Source organism: Nothoprocta perdicaria, unplaced genomic scaffold (assembly GCF_003342845.1).
Source record: "Nothoprocta perdicaria isolate Ctin4 unplaced genomic scaffold, notPer1 scaffold_44, whole genome shotgun sequence".
Taxonomy (NCBI): domain Eukaryota; kingdom Metazoa; phylum Chordata; class Aves; order Tinamiformes; family Tinamidae; genus Nothoprocta; species Nothoprocta perdicaria.
In genome coordinates this window covers 4170826-4188511 of record NW_020455688.1, presented here as the reverse complement: position 1 = coordinate 4188511, position 17686 = coordinate 4170826, and the positions used below count along the sequence as shown (strand labels likewise).

General features: G+C 40.8%; 1 protein-coding gene across 5 annotated transcripts in view; it reads left to right on the top strand.

The window, feature by feature from the left end:
* Nucleotides 1–17686, top strand: part of MAGI2 (membrane associated guanylate kinase, WW and PDZ domain containing 2) — a 674980-nt gene that overhangs the window by 455448 nt on the left and 201846 nt on the right. For all 5 annotated transcript variants that reach the window (XM_026046375.1, XM_026046373.1, XM_026046374.1 and 2 more), the window contains exon 6: nucleotides 10771–10850. In XM_026046375.1, coding sequence (XP_025902160.1) covers nucleotides 10771–10850 — 80 coding nt within the window. The remainder of the gene's footprint in view (nucleotides 1–10770; nucleotides 10851–17686) is intronic.

Sequence of the window (17686 nt, the reverse complement as noted above, 5' to 3'; positions counted from 1 at the left end):
AGATTTCCTAACAGCACCGTCATACATTCACCTCCAACTGACCCTCGAAATTTGAGGATGAGTTCATTTATCAAAACTCCCTTCAGGAGAAATATAGCAGATTTATAATGAAAGGAGAGACTTCATAAGAAGAGGGATTACCTGTCGATAATATTATTTATTTGTTAATAACTAATGGCCCGGGTTGCATTTTCTAAAATACACTGGAAGGAATTTCCTTTGTCTCAAGATCTGGCAAGAGAAAAAAAAAAAAAAAAAAAAACAGAGATAGCAGATTCACTGCATGACTCAGAGGATATTTGTATTTTAGAGCACAGATAGGTCTTTTTCTTTCTTTCTCTTTTTTGACATAGGTGCATGACACCATGTGTAGTTAATAATTTACTTAAATAATATTTACAGACAGACAAGAAGAGCAGCTTTTCTACTGAAAAAGCTTGCCRTTACTTCTTAAGATGAGCTGTTTACATAGATTTCTTGGGTTCTTTCTAGCCTCCTTTATATATGGAAATTAATTTTCAAATACAGGCAACCAACAGGAGTCTGTTTCCCACCTTTACTCTATTTTAGAATATAGGCTAATAAAAACATAGAATAATTAAAATACTTCATATAAATTGGAATAGCACTACATAAGACTCCAATTCTGCTTCTAGAAAGTGAACCTTGTGTTGTCCTAGCAAAGTTAGTGAGCATTCACTTTGATGGATCTCTAGTAATCAATGTGTGCTGTGTCAGCCCCGCGCACTGTTGAAGTAAGTGAAAAAAGACCAAAGAGTCCATAGAGGCRTCTGCTGTCATGAGTGGTCAGCCATCAGTACTGCCCTCACCCAAATCAGACACCTCAAAATCAAGCTCAATTACATACATTACAGAATCACAGAATCCCAGAGTGGTTGAGGTCAGAAGGGACCCTAGAGCTCATCTAGCCCAACCCCCTGCTCCAGCAGGGACACCCAGAGCACRGGGCACAGGGCGGCATCCAGGCACCTTTGGAAGATCTCCAGAGAAGGAGACTCCACAGCCTCCCTGGGCAGCCTGKGCCAGGGCTCTGGCACSCTCACACCAAACAAGTTCTTCCTCACATGCAGATGGAACTGCCTGGGTTTCAACTTGGACCCACTGCTCCTTGTCCTGTCACTGAGAAGAGTTTGGCCCCTTCCTCTGTACATTCTCYCCTCAGGTACTTAGACATATTGATCAGATYCCCTCTCAACCTTCTCTTCTCCAGGCTAAACTGGCCCAACTCACTCAGTCTCTCCTCATATGAGAGATGCTCCAGTCCCTTCATCATCTCTGTCACTCTCTGCTGGACCCTCTCTAGAAGCTCCGCGTCCCTCTTGTCCTGGGGAGCCCAGAGCTGCCCCCAATGCTCCACGTGCGGCCTCCYCAGAGCTGAGCAGAGGGGCAGGATCCCCTCCCTGCCCCGCTGGCAACATCCTCCTGGTGCAGCCAGGAGCCCATTGGCCTCCTTGGCCACGAGGGCACTGCTGCCTYGTGGGTGACAGTGTCCACCAGGACTGCCAGGTCCCTCTCTGTGGAGCTGCTTTCCACCAGGCCCATTGGCCTTTTTGGCCACAACTCCACGCCTTGGGAAGTCATCAAGTCAGTGCCCCGGCAGYGTTCAAGAAACGTGTAGATAAGACACGTAGGCAGTTTAGCAGACATAGTGGTGATGGGTTTACGCTTGGAGTGATGTTCTTAAAGGTCTTTTCCAACCATAACAATTCTAGAATTCTATGATACTACAAGAATGAGATGGAAACTAGCTAATTTCCTAAGACAAGGTAGTTAAGGCAACAACTTGAAAGCTGAGATATGGCCTATCAGGATGAAAAAAAAAAAAAAAATGATTGTAATAAAAGAAAAAAGTGAGGAGTGTCTTCTTCTTGTTGTTGTTTTTTATGTCCATAACCTTTGCAGTCCTGGAAGCAGACCTCCATCACAGGCATTTGCCTGGTCCTTTCCTGGAGAAATGACCAGAAAATAATAGAATCATTAGCCAAGAATAGAATAGAACACATTTGCCAACATTCACAATAGAAACATTTGCCAAGAAGTCTTTATTCTTGCACTCACAAGACAAACTTGTAAGAGGTCCATCCAATCAAATGTTGGAGTGAAGCGGTCTTTGCTGATAAATATGAATTTGGCCCCTCACCACACGCTTCGCTTCCTTGCCCGTGGCCACCTTCTTTTTTCTTTTCTCTCTTTTCTTTTCTCTTTGCTTCTTTTTTTTTTTTCCAACTTCAGTGACTCTCATGGAGGACATCTACAGATATAGTAGCAGTGACTGTAATAAAGATGTTACCTTATGCAGAAAGCAAGACCTAGTCCGAGACCTCCAGCTGCCTGGTTGCACACAAAGAGAGAAATGAAGTGCATGTGCAAGACAGGCTTGGTGCTGGCTTTCTGTACATCCTGCGCCCTCTGTTCCTACAGTACCTGAGAGGAAATGGTGTTGGCTCAAGTGGGGGGTGACTGCACATAAAGTGGGAGGTTGCAGGGCATGCAGCCCCTGTTGCTTCTGTCAAGACTTTTCTGGCTCTTCAGCATTTGAGCACCTGCTTGTGCTTAAGCAGAGCTCTTTTCTTTGCCCCGAAGCTTAAGTTTTCAGCAAACACCTGCTACCCACAGGTTTCCTCTCCCTTGTTCTTCATTCCTGTTTTTTTCTTTCCTTTTGGACTACAGTGAGTCTAGACTATTTCCATACTTGGTTGTTTCCAACACACACACAATGGGAACTTTTGGTGGGAGTTGCAGTTTTGATGTCTTCTTGCCTCCTGGAAGCACCCCTGAAGCTCCTCCTCCTCCTCCTCCTTTCACCTCAGCCTGCCCAGATGTTTGCCTCTCATGATGCTCACAGCTTCCTCAGTGCAGGCCCGTGGCCTCCTGGACTCTGATGGCTCTCTGGAAGCTCCACATCCCTCTTGTCCTGGGGAGCCTGGAGCTGCCCCCAATACTCCAGCTGCGGCCTCCCCAGAGCTGAGCAGAGGGGCAGGATCCCCTCCCTGCCCTGCTGGCAACATCCTCCTGRTGCAGCCAGGAGCCCATTGGCCTCCTTGGCCACGAGGGCAYTGCTGCCTCATGGGTAACCTGTTGTCAACCAGGACTCCCAGGTCCCTCTCTGCAGAGCTGCTTTCCCGCAGGTGAACCTCTAATTTGTACTGGTGCCTGGGGTTACTCCTCCCTAAGTGCAAGACTCTGCCCTTGCCTTTGGGCTTTATGAGGTTCCTCTTCGGCCAACTCTCCAATCTGTCTAGGTCCCTTTGAAGGACAGCACAGCCCTCTGGAGTGCTGGTCACTACACCCAGTTTGATATCACCTGCAAACTTGCTCAGAGCGTATTCTGTCCCTTCAAACATCATATGTTACAGACGCTCTTGTTTACTCATTGTACTCTGTATGTATGAAATGCAGAATTGGCTCGTTTTGTTAGTTAGAAAAGTGTAGAATAGACTTAAAACTTTGTAATACTTGGGAATTTCTTCTCCTGTCTTCCAATGTTGTAAAGACATTCTTAATTTGTGCTAGTGGTATATACTTCCTTGCTCTCTGTTATTGTTTTTATCTATATTGATGTCCAAGTCAAATTGCCAGCTCAATTCTCATTGTCTTTCTTCAGTTTCTTATTTCTTGTCTTCGCCCAAAGCTCTCTGCTGCTCTGCACAACTCCTCTTCAGACACCTTTCTTCTGAAGTTTGTAGTGGTATTATAGTCTTGTTCTGGTATTGTCTGTTTTTTGTTTCTTTGTTTATATGTAATGTACTAGAAGATTTAGCTCATCTTGCTTGCCATCTAGCATTGAATATCCAGTACTAGTACGTAGTATCTAGTAAGACTCCTGTGGTCAAGGGAKACAGATAATTACTTTCAGAGGTTGATTCAACATGCCCTAAGGGCAGAATTCATTTGCTTAAATGTTGATGCTTCTGCCAATAAAGATGAGATAGGATATGCCAGGGTATATCTACAGTTGTGTGTAAATTTAGATCATGAGTCAACTTCGGAAGCGATCTTCTGATTGTCCTCATTTACCACTCCTTGTTTCACATCTCAGAGCACATAAACTGAATTCCTTTCAAATGCGACTGAAAAGGAAGTTGATCCTCCCCAAATGCGCTTAACAGATTCTAGCCCCTAGTTGGGACTCAGGCCATGGGACCAGATTGGATTTAAAATCATTCTAGATCTATTCTAACCTAAACCATACTCATATCTTAGCAATAGTAGTAGACTGTAGAGTGAAGCCCTTGGTGCTGATGACAAAGGATCTACAGCCACTAGCTCTTTTCACATGATCTGTACTATGAACCTATGAGTTGCCGAAGTGCATCATTACAGTACATYTTCTTACTGAAACTCAAATTAAAAAAAAAGTCCATCTTACAAGTTGTGAGAATGCTGTGTGATATAAACTAGTATGTAAATGAAGATAACTGGGAGACTGGCTATAAAAAATGTCTTCCTGATCTGAGCTAAATACTAATGTAGGTGCACTAATAGCCCAAGATATCTGCATGGACCTGGCAGATATGACACAGAACCTATCAAAACCTATTTCTCCAACCTGGAATGGTTGCTGGAGGGCATTTGAGAACCCCTGTGGCACTAAGTGCATATGRTTAGGACCTCAGTCCCATCCTAAGATGGTAAAGCAAACTATTCTCTATAGGTGACACTCCTCAATACAGAATATTTCCACACAGTTAGCTGCATAATTTCTAGGTGGCTAAAGTCAGATCCCTTCTTTGTGAACAAAGGTCGTTTTCCAAAACTGATGTTATCCAAAATCTAATTTAGAAATAGTTTAACTGCCTGAGTCAAACACAGTGACTTAAACAGCAGAAATTGTCCAAGTCTAACAAGCTTTAGGCATTTATATATTCCTCAAAAAATCTTACATATTCATCTTCTTCCCCTGTGAATGCCTAGAGGTACCACCACTGTATTTAGGTTGGATACCTAAGTGTTTATCTGTTGCCCAAAGCCAACTGGGACCTCTAGACCTGTGTCCCTTCAGGACAGTGTACTCCAGGCACTCCTAACACAGAGTGACAGCGTGAAGTTCAGGACAAACCAGCCGTCATAGGTACTTTCATTCAAATCATAGCCAGAGGAGGTGTCCCTTTTGTATCTGTTGCTGTATGTGTGCAAGAAGTTCGAGTTGCAGCCAACAAAGGATGAATTGCAAAATTGCCATTTTGATGCTCTGTTTTGCTTTCACCGTCCCTCTGCACATAAATTACTTGAAATCATTATTGTGCTSTCTGTGCATATTGATAAATCTAAGGCGTGCAAAAAGGAGGGAGGAGAAAGCATTTAGAAGTCAGGTGGCCTACAGTGCACTTTATTTTTCATGTCTCATGCACTATTCTTTGCTCAAGCTGTTATACTGAAGACCATCTTGAATGTAATGTATTCACAATAAAAACCCAAACAAACCCATATGCGCCGTCCCCAAATGCCCTAAAGCAGCGCACTGCTAAGTACCCATTTTGTAATGCCTTTCACAATAACATGCAAATTACACAATAACATGCAAATTACATACCTTGCAGGAGTAACAGTTTAGCATAGGTCTGCAGTGTTTTCAAAAGACATTAAGGCTATTACTGTTTCTGTATATTCCCTTAAAAAATGTTTCTGGAGATTGTCTGAAGTCTCTGTAAGTGAAAGAAACTTCACTTATTAAAGTGGTTTAAACTGGCAAATTGGTAACCCAAGTCCACCAAATAAAATCTTAAGGAAAATAACATAGTGTCTAACAAATAACTATAACGGCAAGGTAATGCATTGTCAAACAAGAAGGGCGACACTTGCAGCATATTTGGACTCCTGAAGGTGTTGAGGAGCAGCTAGTCAGGTTTTCTGAAGGCTCTGGTTGCTACATCCAATGGTGATAATGAGGAATTGGGACATCAAGCATCTCCGCAAGGTTTCTAAAGCAGAGCAATGGGCCAACTGAGTCAGACACATTAGGAAATATTCTGAACTTTCTTTCATTTTATTTATTTAATGCGTTCATGTATGTTTAGAATTATCTGTGTTTCATACTGGAGAATACTGTTTATGGTATGCTGTTTCTGTGGGATGCAAATACTTGGTAAAGATGATTTAAATTAACTATGCAGCGATTATTTTAGTAACTTTTGGTTGCAATGTTAAGCTCAGTGGCTTTAAAGGGCAACTTTTATTTTGTGTTTTAGACATTATTCTGCCAATTTACAATATTCTTAAGGCCTAGAAGCTCTTTCTATTTTGTATTATCAGGTAGTAAATTAGAATGAATTTCAAAGAAGTTATACTATGCCACTTCTGTATGTGAATGGAGCAAAATAAAGTGGATCCTTCCTTGACTGCTTATCAGATTTCCAACTTAAGACCTTCCTCTTGATTTTAAGATGGAATTTAAGGCATGCATGGTTTCTTTGTCAGCATCCACTTTTGGGCTAAGTCTTCCGAGTTAGCAATAAAGATCAGAGAAATTGTGTAAGGATGGAGACAAGTCTAAACCTGTCTTTTATTTATGAGCTATGGTTATTGCTGAGTAATTAAACACTAGCCAGCAGAAAAATTTTAAGGGGTAATGGGTATAAGTTGAAATAMAGGAAGTTCCATGTCCATATGAGGAAGAACTTSTTTGSTGKGAGGRTGCCAGAGCCCTGGCCCAGGCTGCCCAGGGAGGCTGTGGAGTCTCCWTCTCTGGAGATCTTCCAAAGGCGCCTGGATGCCGCCCTGTGCCCCGTGCTCTGGGTGTCCCTGCTGGAGCAGGGGGCTGGACTGGATGCTCTCTAGGGGTCCCTTCCAACCTCAACCATTCTGGGATTCTCTGGTTTTGGAAATGCAGCAGTATTTCTCACAGAACACTTTGATTGCATCAGTTCACTCTCAGTCAGTCAGTGAAAACCGCTCTGACTGCCTGCTTGAGCAGTTTTCCACAACTGTCTCTGCAGTTCATTCATAACTGATGGGTAAATCCCTGACCCCTTTTTTCCTTCTGGTTTGTTGATAAGACTCCCCAAATAGCCACACACTATTAGACACAGTCATAATCCAGGCAGGTTACGCACTGTGCATTTTTGCRGGGTTTTAACGAGTTAAAAGTATTTACACGTGCAGACCTTGTGGCAGATAAGCATTGATGTTACTTTCGCCATTTGTATTAATTTGGCCATTTTGGTGTTCCCTCTGGCTTCTTCACCACTGCCAAACTTACAATCAAGTATTCTTTGGAATTAGATCAAAAAACGTGTAGTGCCAAGTTCTGTTTCCCCTTTAGCATCTCCAGATGCTGGTCTGCTGCAGAACTGCACGGTGAGCAGGCAGAGCCGTGGCGCTCAGGAGGGCTGCTGTCCTGTCAGAGGCGCATTCTCCACCTGCCCTGGGACACTCAGCAAGCCAGTGCCACCCCGCTTTTGATCTTCCCATTCTTAATCTGTCCTATCTGCACGAGGAATAAGGTGCATCTTCTTCATGTGTTTCCATAGCGGCTAGCCCCAGTTCCAGTCCTTGCTGAAAGATAACAGACACCCCATAGCATTAGCTGTAGCATCATCTATAAGAAGAGCAGCATCTCTCCAAAACCTACCACCTGAAAGGTGTCACAGCGGGAGGCTGGGGGAGCACCCTGTCAGCTAACCCTCAGAACAGACATACCCATGCATACCAACCTACTGCACTATATGTAGGACAGCTTATTTCCCTCGTTTCCCAACAGCACTGCGAGGGCAATCGTGTCTGTCATCGTGGGAGTGTTTCTGTTGTGCACCTGGTTGCTACGACAATGCCAAGAAGGAGTGCAATATAGTGCAAGGACACTCACAGTAATACAGGAAAGTCGGAAGACAGGTGGGGTTGTTTCTAMTTTCCTTTAAGTAGGGTTAGTCTTCTCATCAAGAAAAGGATTTCTACCTTGTGCTGAAGCACTTGTCTAGAAAAATTTTAAGACCCACGGCAAGAGATTCCATAGCTGTTTCATACAGCTTCATACAGGTAAAGTGGGAAGGCAGGACAAGGAAGAAGGATCAGGAGGATATGGATGGGTTTCAAATGGTATTTTGCTTCGTCTGTTATCTGTTACAGATATAAGTTCTTGTAGAAGAATATTGCTTTCTTGAAGTAGCTGGCTATGTTTAGGAGGTGGTAACTAACCAGAGGAATAAAAGAAGAGGAAAGCAGGTGGCATAAGAGTGGATTTATATGATACACTGGTTTTACTGTCTTCGCTCTCTGACATTTTGCTTCAGATTGAAGGATCATTCTTGTGTTTGGAAAAGCTTTTGACTTTTTTGTTTATGATTTTATCTAAACAATGGTCATGGTGCACAAAATTGGAAGACATCGGTCCTACTGCCCTCATGAAAGCCRCATTTATGCTGAAGGGAAGTGCTGCTGTTGCTTGATGCTCCTCTTTATTTGAACAAGAGCATGCAGAACACAGTCCAACTTGTCGTACTGAGTCGTACTGAATTGGGCTGATTTTCAGCCTGTCACCTACCTCTGTAGAGGCCTGAAATGGGTTTTCAGGCCTACTTTAGAAATGCAGCTAAAAGGGATTTTCAGGACTGTTGAATGGGTCTGCTCTGCTGCTGTGTGGACCGGCCAGCTGGACTGCAACGGAGAGGGCTCCTGCCACAGGCYGTGCCCCTGGCTTTGCCTCTGGACAGGCATTTGATGAGTCTGTGTCTCAGTTTCCTCATCTTTAAAAGAGGGTTCCTCATCTTCAAAACAGGGATTATAATTCTTATTTTCTCTGTAAAATGTTTTGAGACCCACTGGTCATCATTACTAACTGTAGTAGTGAGCAGTATTTTTTAAAAGCTGTAACAAACTACCCTTGGGTCTGATTTATTTCTTACAGCTGGTGGGTGTCCCTAAAATTATTTGGATCTAGTAGCTAGGAGACAGTAGCAATTATACAAGACATGTCCAGGTTACAGTGCGACTGCAGCTTGCACAGCTACGTCCAACCCAGCTTTAGCTCTGGCACTGCCAAAGGGGGTTGGACTAGATGACCTCAGAGGTCCCTTCCAACCTTAAGCATTCCATGATCCTATGATTCTCAGGGTAGCGAGGAGGGGCRCGTGCGCTGCAAAAGGCACCCAAGTAGAAGCCCGAGCAAGGAGCCCACGCTGAGCTCCATCCTGCTGCAATGTCATCGCTGCCAGTATCTCCGTTAGTTAATTTAAAGCTAGCTCAAGTATGTCTGCACAAGCTGCAGTTAAGCTGTGACTGCAGTATAAAAATACACCCTACAGGAGACCACAGGCAGCAAAATCTTCAGAGAAAGCATCTTAGTTACATTTGCAATCAAGCACAGGCTGAAGGCATCGTTTCAAATTTACCTTACCTTTAGCTTATCATTCTTCATGCTCTGCAAATATATCCACCCTCTGAAAGGAGGTGAGGGTTTAATTTATTCTCTCTACCTGTCATGAATGGTGTTTCCGAGTAGAATGTGCTTAAAATGGGAATTTAAATGGAATTTAAAATTCTCATTTTAGTTGCCACTTTATACCTAGCTCATATCTGCCGTTTTCTGTCCAAAGTACGTATGAAAGAGCTAGCTTAGTGAGAATAATGCTAGGAAATACTTAGCATCAGAGACGGATAGAATAGTTAGTTTCGGAGACGGGGAAATCAAGGCAGAGAGGAATTAGCTACCAAGGACTAAACAGGGAATCAAGGTGGGAGAAGGCCCTGCCTTCGTAACCTTCACCCCTGTTCTCATTCAGCTCCTGCTACTGTTTATAACAGAGGTCTTAATCACACTTTAAAATGACACAGCAAATTAATAATAATCTAAATAATTCAGTACTGTGTAAGTTGTATGGAATGAGTGTTCTCTTAGGATGTAGCAGATAAATAAAACATGGGCTAGAATGGGCTGTGAATGATGGTATTGTAAGAAARGCATCTCAAAAATAAAGGAGTAAGGATCAGAGCCTTTGCTATTGTATAGCCTTCCTTTTTTAACGTATTTCTGAAAAAATGGCTCCAAATTCAAAAGCTTATGAGAAAGGTAAACATTGAAAAAGTCTCTTTGTAAGTCTCATTATCTGTTCTAAGTACCAATTCATTTGGCAAAATATTCTCATAGAAAGCAGGTCTGTACTAGCTCAAGCCCATTTCATGGCTGATTCCTCAAACATCTATTCTGAGTATAGAAAGACACCACATGATTCATTCAGCCTGTGCAATATCTGTTTTATCTTGATAGAAGAATTATACATGGAATAGATAAAGGTTTGTTAAACAAAGTATCATTAATCACTCTGTCCGGAAATGTAGACTTCGCAGGCACATGCTGTAATTTGCATCACTTTGTAATGCCCTGACGGTGCTGCTGGTAAGAAATAACAAACCTGTATTTATGAAAAGGACAGGCTTAAAATGAAAATAATTCTCCCTGAAAACTGTGAGAGTGGTACAGAATCCTGTCGCCTGCACTCGTTCAACGGGAGAACACTGTATTTGTAATAAATTCCTTTTGCTCTGGATGAGTTCTGCATTTTCAATGAGGTTAACTTGGCAACATTCTAGTTGATTTTAATAAAAATAGCTGCTTTGAGGACAGGGAGCTGAGGTTGCCAAATTTACAGCTGCCTTGCACAATTACTCTTACACCTCCTTCAGGGCTACTTAGAACCAGTAAGCAAATTAAGTGTATCGATTGCAATTTTGTTGGACTAACCCTTTTTTTTCTTAAGGAATAAACTTGATTCCTTTCAGTATGTGTCTGCTCAGAGTGATCTCTTTTCTTTTCAGCCATAACACAAAGACAACATCATGGCTGGATCCACGACTTGCGAAAAAGGCTAAACCTCCAGAAGAGTGCAAAGAAAATGGTAGGTTATTAAGTTTTCGTTGCCGCTCAGAGGGGATTTGCCTTTGTGTGTGTGTGCGTGTGTGTGTGTGTGTCTCGGTTCTCGCAGAAATAAGGCTTTCGGGGAATGATGAAAGGTGTTTAATTGCTGCCTTGGTTAGAAGCCATAAGTGATACCAGTTCTCAGTGTGCCATGTGTTTCTGCTTTTTATTCTGCTTTCTGATGCTCTCCAAAGCTGAGGATCACAAGCGCGTTTTCTGCCTGTTGTGTTTGTGACTCCTGGACTGACCCTCTCCCTCATCTCCTACAGAGAACTTTGGTCTGCAGAGCAGAATCCCTTTGCAGATCCTGAGCTTTTAATCTACAGGCGATTCAAAGCATAAGGGAAACTAGCAGCACCGTGGGAATATGAATATTGTTTGATTTGTATTTAAAGGTACAGTGCTATGCGATTTAATCGCCAATTTAAACAAAACAGCGTCTGATAAAGCAGGGTGTGGGGGAGCAAATAGATCAGCGTGTGCCAGAGTTCAGGAGCAGAGCTTGGGGGGGGGAGGTTATTGCATTAATAATTGTTTAAAAAATGAAAATAACAGTGATGGAGATGCATAAGGCTATTGYAGTTGTTATGCAGGAGAGATGAGTGAATATAGATCTCATCAAACTGTCATATATGCAGTCATTATAATTTTCCTATTTTCTCCAGTGAAGTTCCAGTAACCAAAATCATTTTCTAAAATCACATCGGAGATGGATTGCATAAAATCTCTTTTTTCTTTTTTTTTTCCTGGAGGTTTATTTAATTGTTTCATAGTTCAGTGTTAGTTCAATTAGCCAGCAATGATTTAATTTAAGGAAATGATGATTTATAAAGATTGCTACGTGTTTTATTGTTGTGTGATACAGGGTATTAAACACATGCATGGATTAATGCAAGTGTTTTAAAATATTTTAAATGTATTAATAGGTTACATGCAATGCATCTGATTTATTTTTAGATTTCCTAAATGCGTGAAATTGGTTAATGTAAATATTATTAATAGAAAAAAAGCTCAGTGCCATTTTAGTCTGATAGAAGAGGTCACTGAGGAGTTTCTAGGTATATAAACCTACAGTTGAATCACTRGTTTGGTATTGAGCATTTCTGCTTTTTATAAATGGCTTCATTTTTTAAAGGCGTCTGTGTTCCAAAAATCCCTTCCTTATTTCAGCAGTAATTCTCATGTTCTCTTCTGACATCAGAAATTTCATGTCTAAATGATTTTGTGATGTTTATTCCGGCACTGACGACACCAGTTCCCAGGGTAAATTTTACAATGAATGCAACACAAGTATTATTGACACAGAAAGGGCACGCGAGTTTTGTGTTAGAAATCTCTCATGTTACTTACATGGAGCTGTGTCTTTGCTTGCTCCCTATGGAATACTAGTGAAAAAAGCGAAGGAAAAAAATCCAGTATCTCTTGAGCACAGGATCAGACACAGTTACATTAACTTGATGTGGGTCACTCATTTTTTTCCTTAGCAGTTGTATACTGAGATCACAGCAAATATTGAAATAATTTTTTAAAATACAGAAAAACTTCCATGATTGTGTTAACAAAGTAGTATTGTTTTGCAGTTTTTTAACTCGTGGATTACTGAATGACTGTAGTATGCTAGATCATATTGTTCTTTTTACGAGTTGCTTAGCTCGTTAATGCAAAGTACTTGAAGCATAAAAGACTCTAGGGAGAGATCTTCTATTCTTAAACAGATTGTTGTTTTGTAACTCTCTTTTTCCTAAGGTTCTTCAAAAATGTCTTCTTTTTTTTTTTTCTTTTAAAAATTCAATTCATGTAAAGGCTCCTCAAATGGCTAATCAGCCTAAAAATGTCACTACAGCAAGCTATTGTGGTCCAGCACTAAGGAGTTTGTTATAAAGCACACAAAACTGGATTTTTCTTTTTTGATGTAATGTATTATGCATATTTCACACCCATTTAATCTGTAGCTTGGTGGATGTTTTTTACACCAAAAATGATTTATGATTACCTACCTTTATGATTTATTATGGCACTTTTTTTCCTCAGAGGTAAAACTAAAAGTTAGCAAGTCATCAGGGTTTGGSAGGAAGTGGTGCTTTGCTTTTTTTATTGCTATACATTGTGTTTTTGTTAACATACCTTTTTTTACATTTGAAATCTTTACAGACTCACTGAGCTATATTATAATGTCTGTACCGCCTATCAGATTCGGTAACCGGTTTTTCTTTTTAATCGCCGAACTTGCATGTTCTCCTCTGAGTGCAAACGCTGCCAATGCTCCCTCATTGCCGCCAGCAAAGAAGGCACCAGCCGAGATCCCAGCAGAGCCCATGGCCGAGCAGCACTGTGAGGGTCGGGAGCTTCTGGACTAGCAGTACTGAGGGCCCCCCTCTGTGGCAGGCATTTCTGCTCTTTCACTTGGAGCTCTTTGGTGCTCCTTTGCCAAATACTAATTCTCCATTTTCCTTGGTTTCTGTATCTACAAATCCCAGTGCTTGCTCCTTTCTCTTTACAAATTCTGGAACCAGCCTTCCAGCACATCCCTCCTCTTGGTACAAATCTACACATGTCTCTTCCAAGAGGCTGACAAGCTCTACCAAGTGAAGCATCCGTTGCTCCATGCTTTGGGCACTTTTTCTTCTCCTTTAACGACACCCCCCTTCAAGCCCCATTTGCAGGTTAGGAGGTTTTAAGGATTGATTTTTATTTCTGTCTCTGTCATGGACCTGCTGTGTGACTTTCAACAAATTACTTTGACTTTCTGTCTGTCAGATCTACTTAGACGGTAGTTCTTTGAAGAAAGAATTGCCTTACCCTATGTTTGTATGATGCTTATCTTGATTTTGTAAGAGTAATGTGCATAAATGGTTGTCAATTCTTCAAAAAGAAAAAGAGCTAGATTTTTTAATATATATTTCAAGAAAATCTTGACTTTATTAAAAATAATTTGTTTTTCTCTTCTAAAAATATGAATAAAACATTTGAGTTAGTCTGAATGGGAATATGTCTTTTAAGTGGTTCGTGAAAATTTAGTTTTCACTTCAGAAATGGTTAACTATTTTTTACCCGTAGAGCAATGCCTTGTAGGAGTTGTTGTTCTGCTCCATCTCTTTCTGTGAGGAGACTTCCCTGAACAGACCTGTAGGGTTTGTTTGGTTGCAAGCGAGTGATCTCCTGATGGAGCCTCAGAGTACGGAAAAAGAATTATTAATCATATAAAGCAATAGAGAAATGTAGTTTAATATTGAAAAAGAACTCCAATCTAAACGACATTAAATGTCATTATATCAGCCCTGATTGAGTTTATTTTTTGATTTAAAAAAAATGAAATTTTTCAATTTCTTGAATGCATTTTAGGAGAATCTTTTTCTAAGTGTAGTATTAAATAGTGGTTGAAATTTCCTGGGATCAGAAATGTCAAATTTCACTTACCTCATTACTAATCCATCCTATATAGCAGTTTTCCATCACTAGCCTTCCTCATTCGTGACTTTCCTTTCCTTTTCAGTGTCAATCTCATTTTCCGTAGTTTTCATATAGAAGTATGCTCAAAAACATTAACATTCATGTGTCATCCATCTTTGCATCCTCTATACCCCCCAGCTTGTTTGACAAATATGGGTGTGTACCCAAGATGAGATGTGTTGCCTTTAAAGAATCACATAGAATGGTTGAGGTTGGAAGGGACCCGTGGAGCTCATCCAGTCCAACCCCCTGCTCCAGCAGGGACACCCAGAGCACGGGACACAGGGCGGCATCCAGGCACCTTTGGAAGATCTCCAGAGAAGGAGACTCCACAGCCTCCCTGGGCAGCCTGTGCCAGGGCTCTGGCACCCTCACACCAAACAAGTTCTTCCTCACATGCAGATGGAGCTGCCTGGGTTTCAACTTGGACCCAACGCCCCTTGTCCTGTCACTGGCCACCACTGAGAAAAGTTTGGCCACCTCCTCCCTACATTCTCCCCTCAGGTACTTATACATATTGATCAGATCCCCTCTCAAGCTTCTCTTCTCCAGGCTAAACAGGTCCAACTCAGCCTTTCCTCGTTCGAGAGATGCCCCACTCCTTTAGACTTTACTGATCACGTCCATGTCATCTGCTTTGACAGTAGAGAGGACATAGCTGTCTGGTTCACCTGTAAGCACCTGAACACAGACTGCCACATTCAGTAATGAATTTTGAATTGACCCTGTTTTCTTCATTCCTGTTGTCATAGATGGTGTCTTTGGGTGAGCCTGATGGCGAGTACAGCTTCAGCTCTCATCTTCATGTCTGTGACACACATCTATCCCTCTCTTCTTCATCTTCCTCTCCTAGATGAACCCCTGATTTCATGCTATGTCTGACATCTCCCAATGAACCATCCATAGTCCTCCATGTTTCCCCACTTCACTTTCATTACTAACAATATTTTGGATCTCCAGATACCTTTGGCATGTCAATTCAAGGCATTTATTATTTCTCCCTTTTCTATCTCTGTCTTTTGCATGAGTCTCATGAATTTATCATTTCCTTCATTTTTCAAAAAGTTTCAAAAAACTGTTATCATCTTGAGCCATCCTCTCCCTAAACATAATTTTTTGAAAAAATGAAAGTCATAGATTTCTTGCTATAATTGATTTTTAAAATATATATATATTTAGAAATAAAGGAACAGTGTGATCCTTGCCAGCAAAGCTCAGAACACAAGTGTTAAATTCAGAATCATAAGAGTGATTACTGATTGGGTTATCTGCAATCTCAAGGAGGTAAGTATCTKRGAAAAGCAGTAATCTTTTACAGCAGTCAGTAGGCCCATTTTTTCTTACTATATGCTTAAGTTTAATGTAGTGCATTTATAGCTGAGCATGTCTTCTGTGAGACACCAGAGCATCCTTATTCATTTCATGTTCAGTTTGGAAATCTATATTAAATGATTCTGGTCTTATGAGTACATTAGCATTTTAAACTTATTTTAATGCTGGAAAATGAGTCTTCATTAAAACTTCACCAGTTAAYGTAAATGCCCTGTTCACTTTCTTGGGGTAAGCCACTGCTTCACCGTTTTTGCAACAGGTTCTGCTTGCTTCCAAGAGCTGTTCCTTCTCCARTCGTGTAACTCTGGTAGAAAGCAGTAAGTCCTAGTAAGTTTGTATAGACAGATAGACACTTCCACAAATAAAAACATGAATCCAAAACGATTATTTTCTTGAACATCACCAAACTTCATTAAAAGCAATTAGTTTTCAACAGTACCATTAAGCTATTTGACAGTTGGCACAAAAGAAATAAAATCTAGGACTTGTCTTTTTAATTTTACTTAGATTTTGAATTTCTTGTCAAGAGTTCCAAACTAATTAGCGAATTATGTCATTCATCCTTTTTGAACTTCAGAATGAATAAATCCTATACAAAAGGATCCTGAAGATTTATGCTGTAATATTACTGTACCATAAAATGCATCGAATCTGCTGTACTTTTTTAAAATACAAGATAGACAAAATCTTAACTTTAAATTCATTATTGTGAATRTCATATCCTTCCCTCCTCTCCTTCTGATGATTATTTATATAGAATAAAAATAAATAATGAAATTAAAGAATAAATATTTGGCATTAGCAGTAATTTACCTGCTTCCCGTTTCATGTTGATCATTTTAAATAATCTCACTTTTTGTCTTTGGAACTGTTTTATTAAGAAAGAGTTTTCCTTTTCACTTGTAAAGATTGTGTAAGGAMACATGTAAAGCCAGAGTAATAGATGGTCCCAAACTAGACTGCTTAATTTCCTGTTTTAGTTCATACTCAGTATCTATCAATTATTTTTATTACAACAAAAAGTAGATGTGACACAGACTGATTTCTCATTTTTTCAGCACTTTTAACYGTACTTCTTTTTATGTCTGATCTACAATGTATTTTTGATCATTTCTCTCAAGTTTGAACTTGAAAATATTTATTTGTATGCATCTGCTTCCTATAGTGAGTGCAGCCTGCCCAATAGTTAAAAGGATACATAAGCYTATTCAAAATTACAACTTAAAGTAAATCAAAAGATCATAAATAATTTGTCATTATTTACCTCATTCTTCAATATTCTGTACTAAAACATATCATATCTTCCCATTTTTGTTTTAGAGATGCATCTGGGCCTGCAGGCCTAGCATACTGGTTTTACGGGTAAAGCCTTACTTCTTGAACTCTGGAATGCTTGAATTTTCTCTGGAAACCATGCAGTGAACTTTTAAGATGCATGGGTATTGTTTATCCGTGGCAGTGCCCATGAGAGACGATTTGTAGTAGATAACTACCAGAGTGCAGATCACAGAATCCGAGAATGGTTGGGGTTGGAAGGGACCTCCAGCAATCACCTAGTCCAACCCCCCTGTTCCAGCAAGGACATCCAGAGCACGGGGCACAGGGTGGCGTCCAGGTAGGTTTTAGCTCAAGTAATAGCAGTCTTAAGTATGAATCTGAATCTTTCTGTAGCATATAGGGAAAAAAAAAAAAGGTTGGTGACTCTTTTTGATTTTTGGTTGAATAGGCGGTCTGTATTACTTTGATCCTTCCATATTTTATTGTAAAGGCTGTGTTCTTTAGATTAATCTTCCTTTTAAACTAACTTCTCTGATGCAGCAGCCTCTGGGTGGGAGGTAGCCCGAAGGAGGAAGAAAGCTGTGAGTTGGATGGAGCTATCTATGGGTAGAGGAGGACATGCAATGAGGAGGAAGTGCCCTGCACTGTTGAGTGGACAGAGTATTCCCAGGCCATCTTGCAACTCCAAATCAAGYCCTTGTTTCTGTGGAATGAATGAATCCCAGTATGAACTGGGAGAGAAGGCTATCTTTTGTT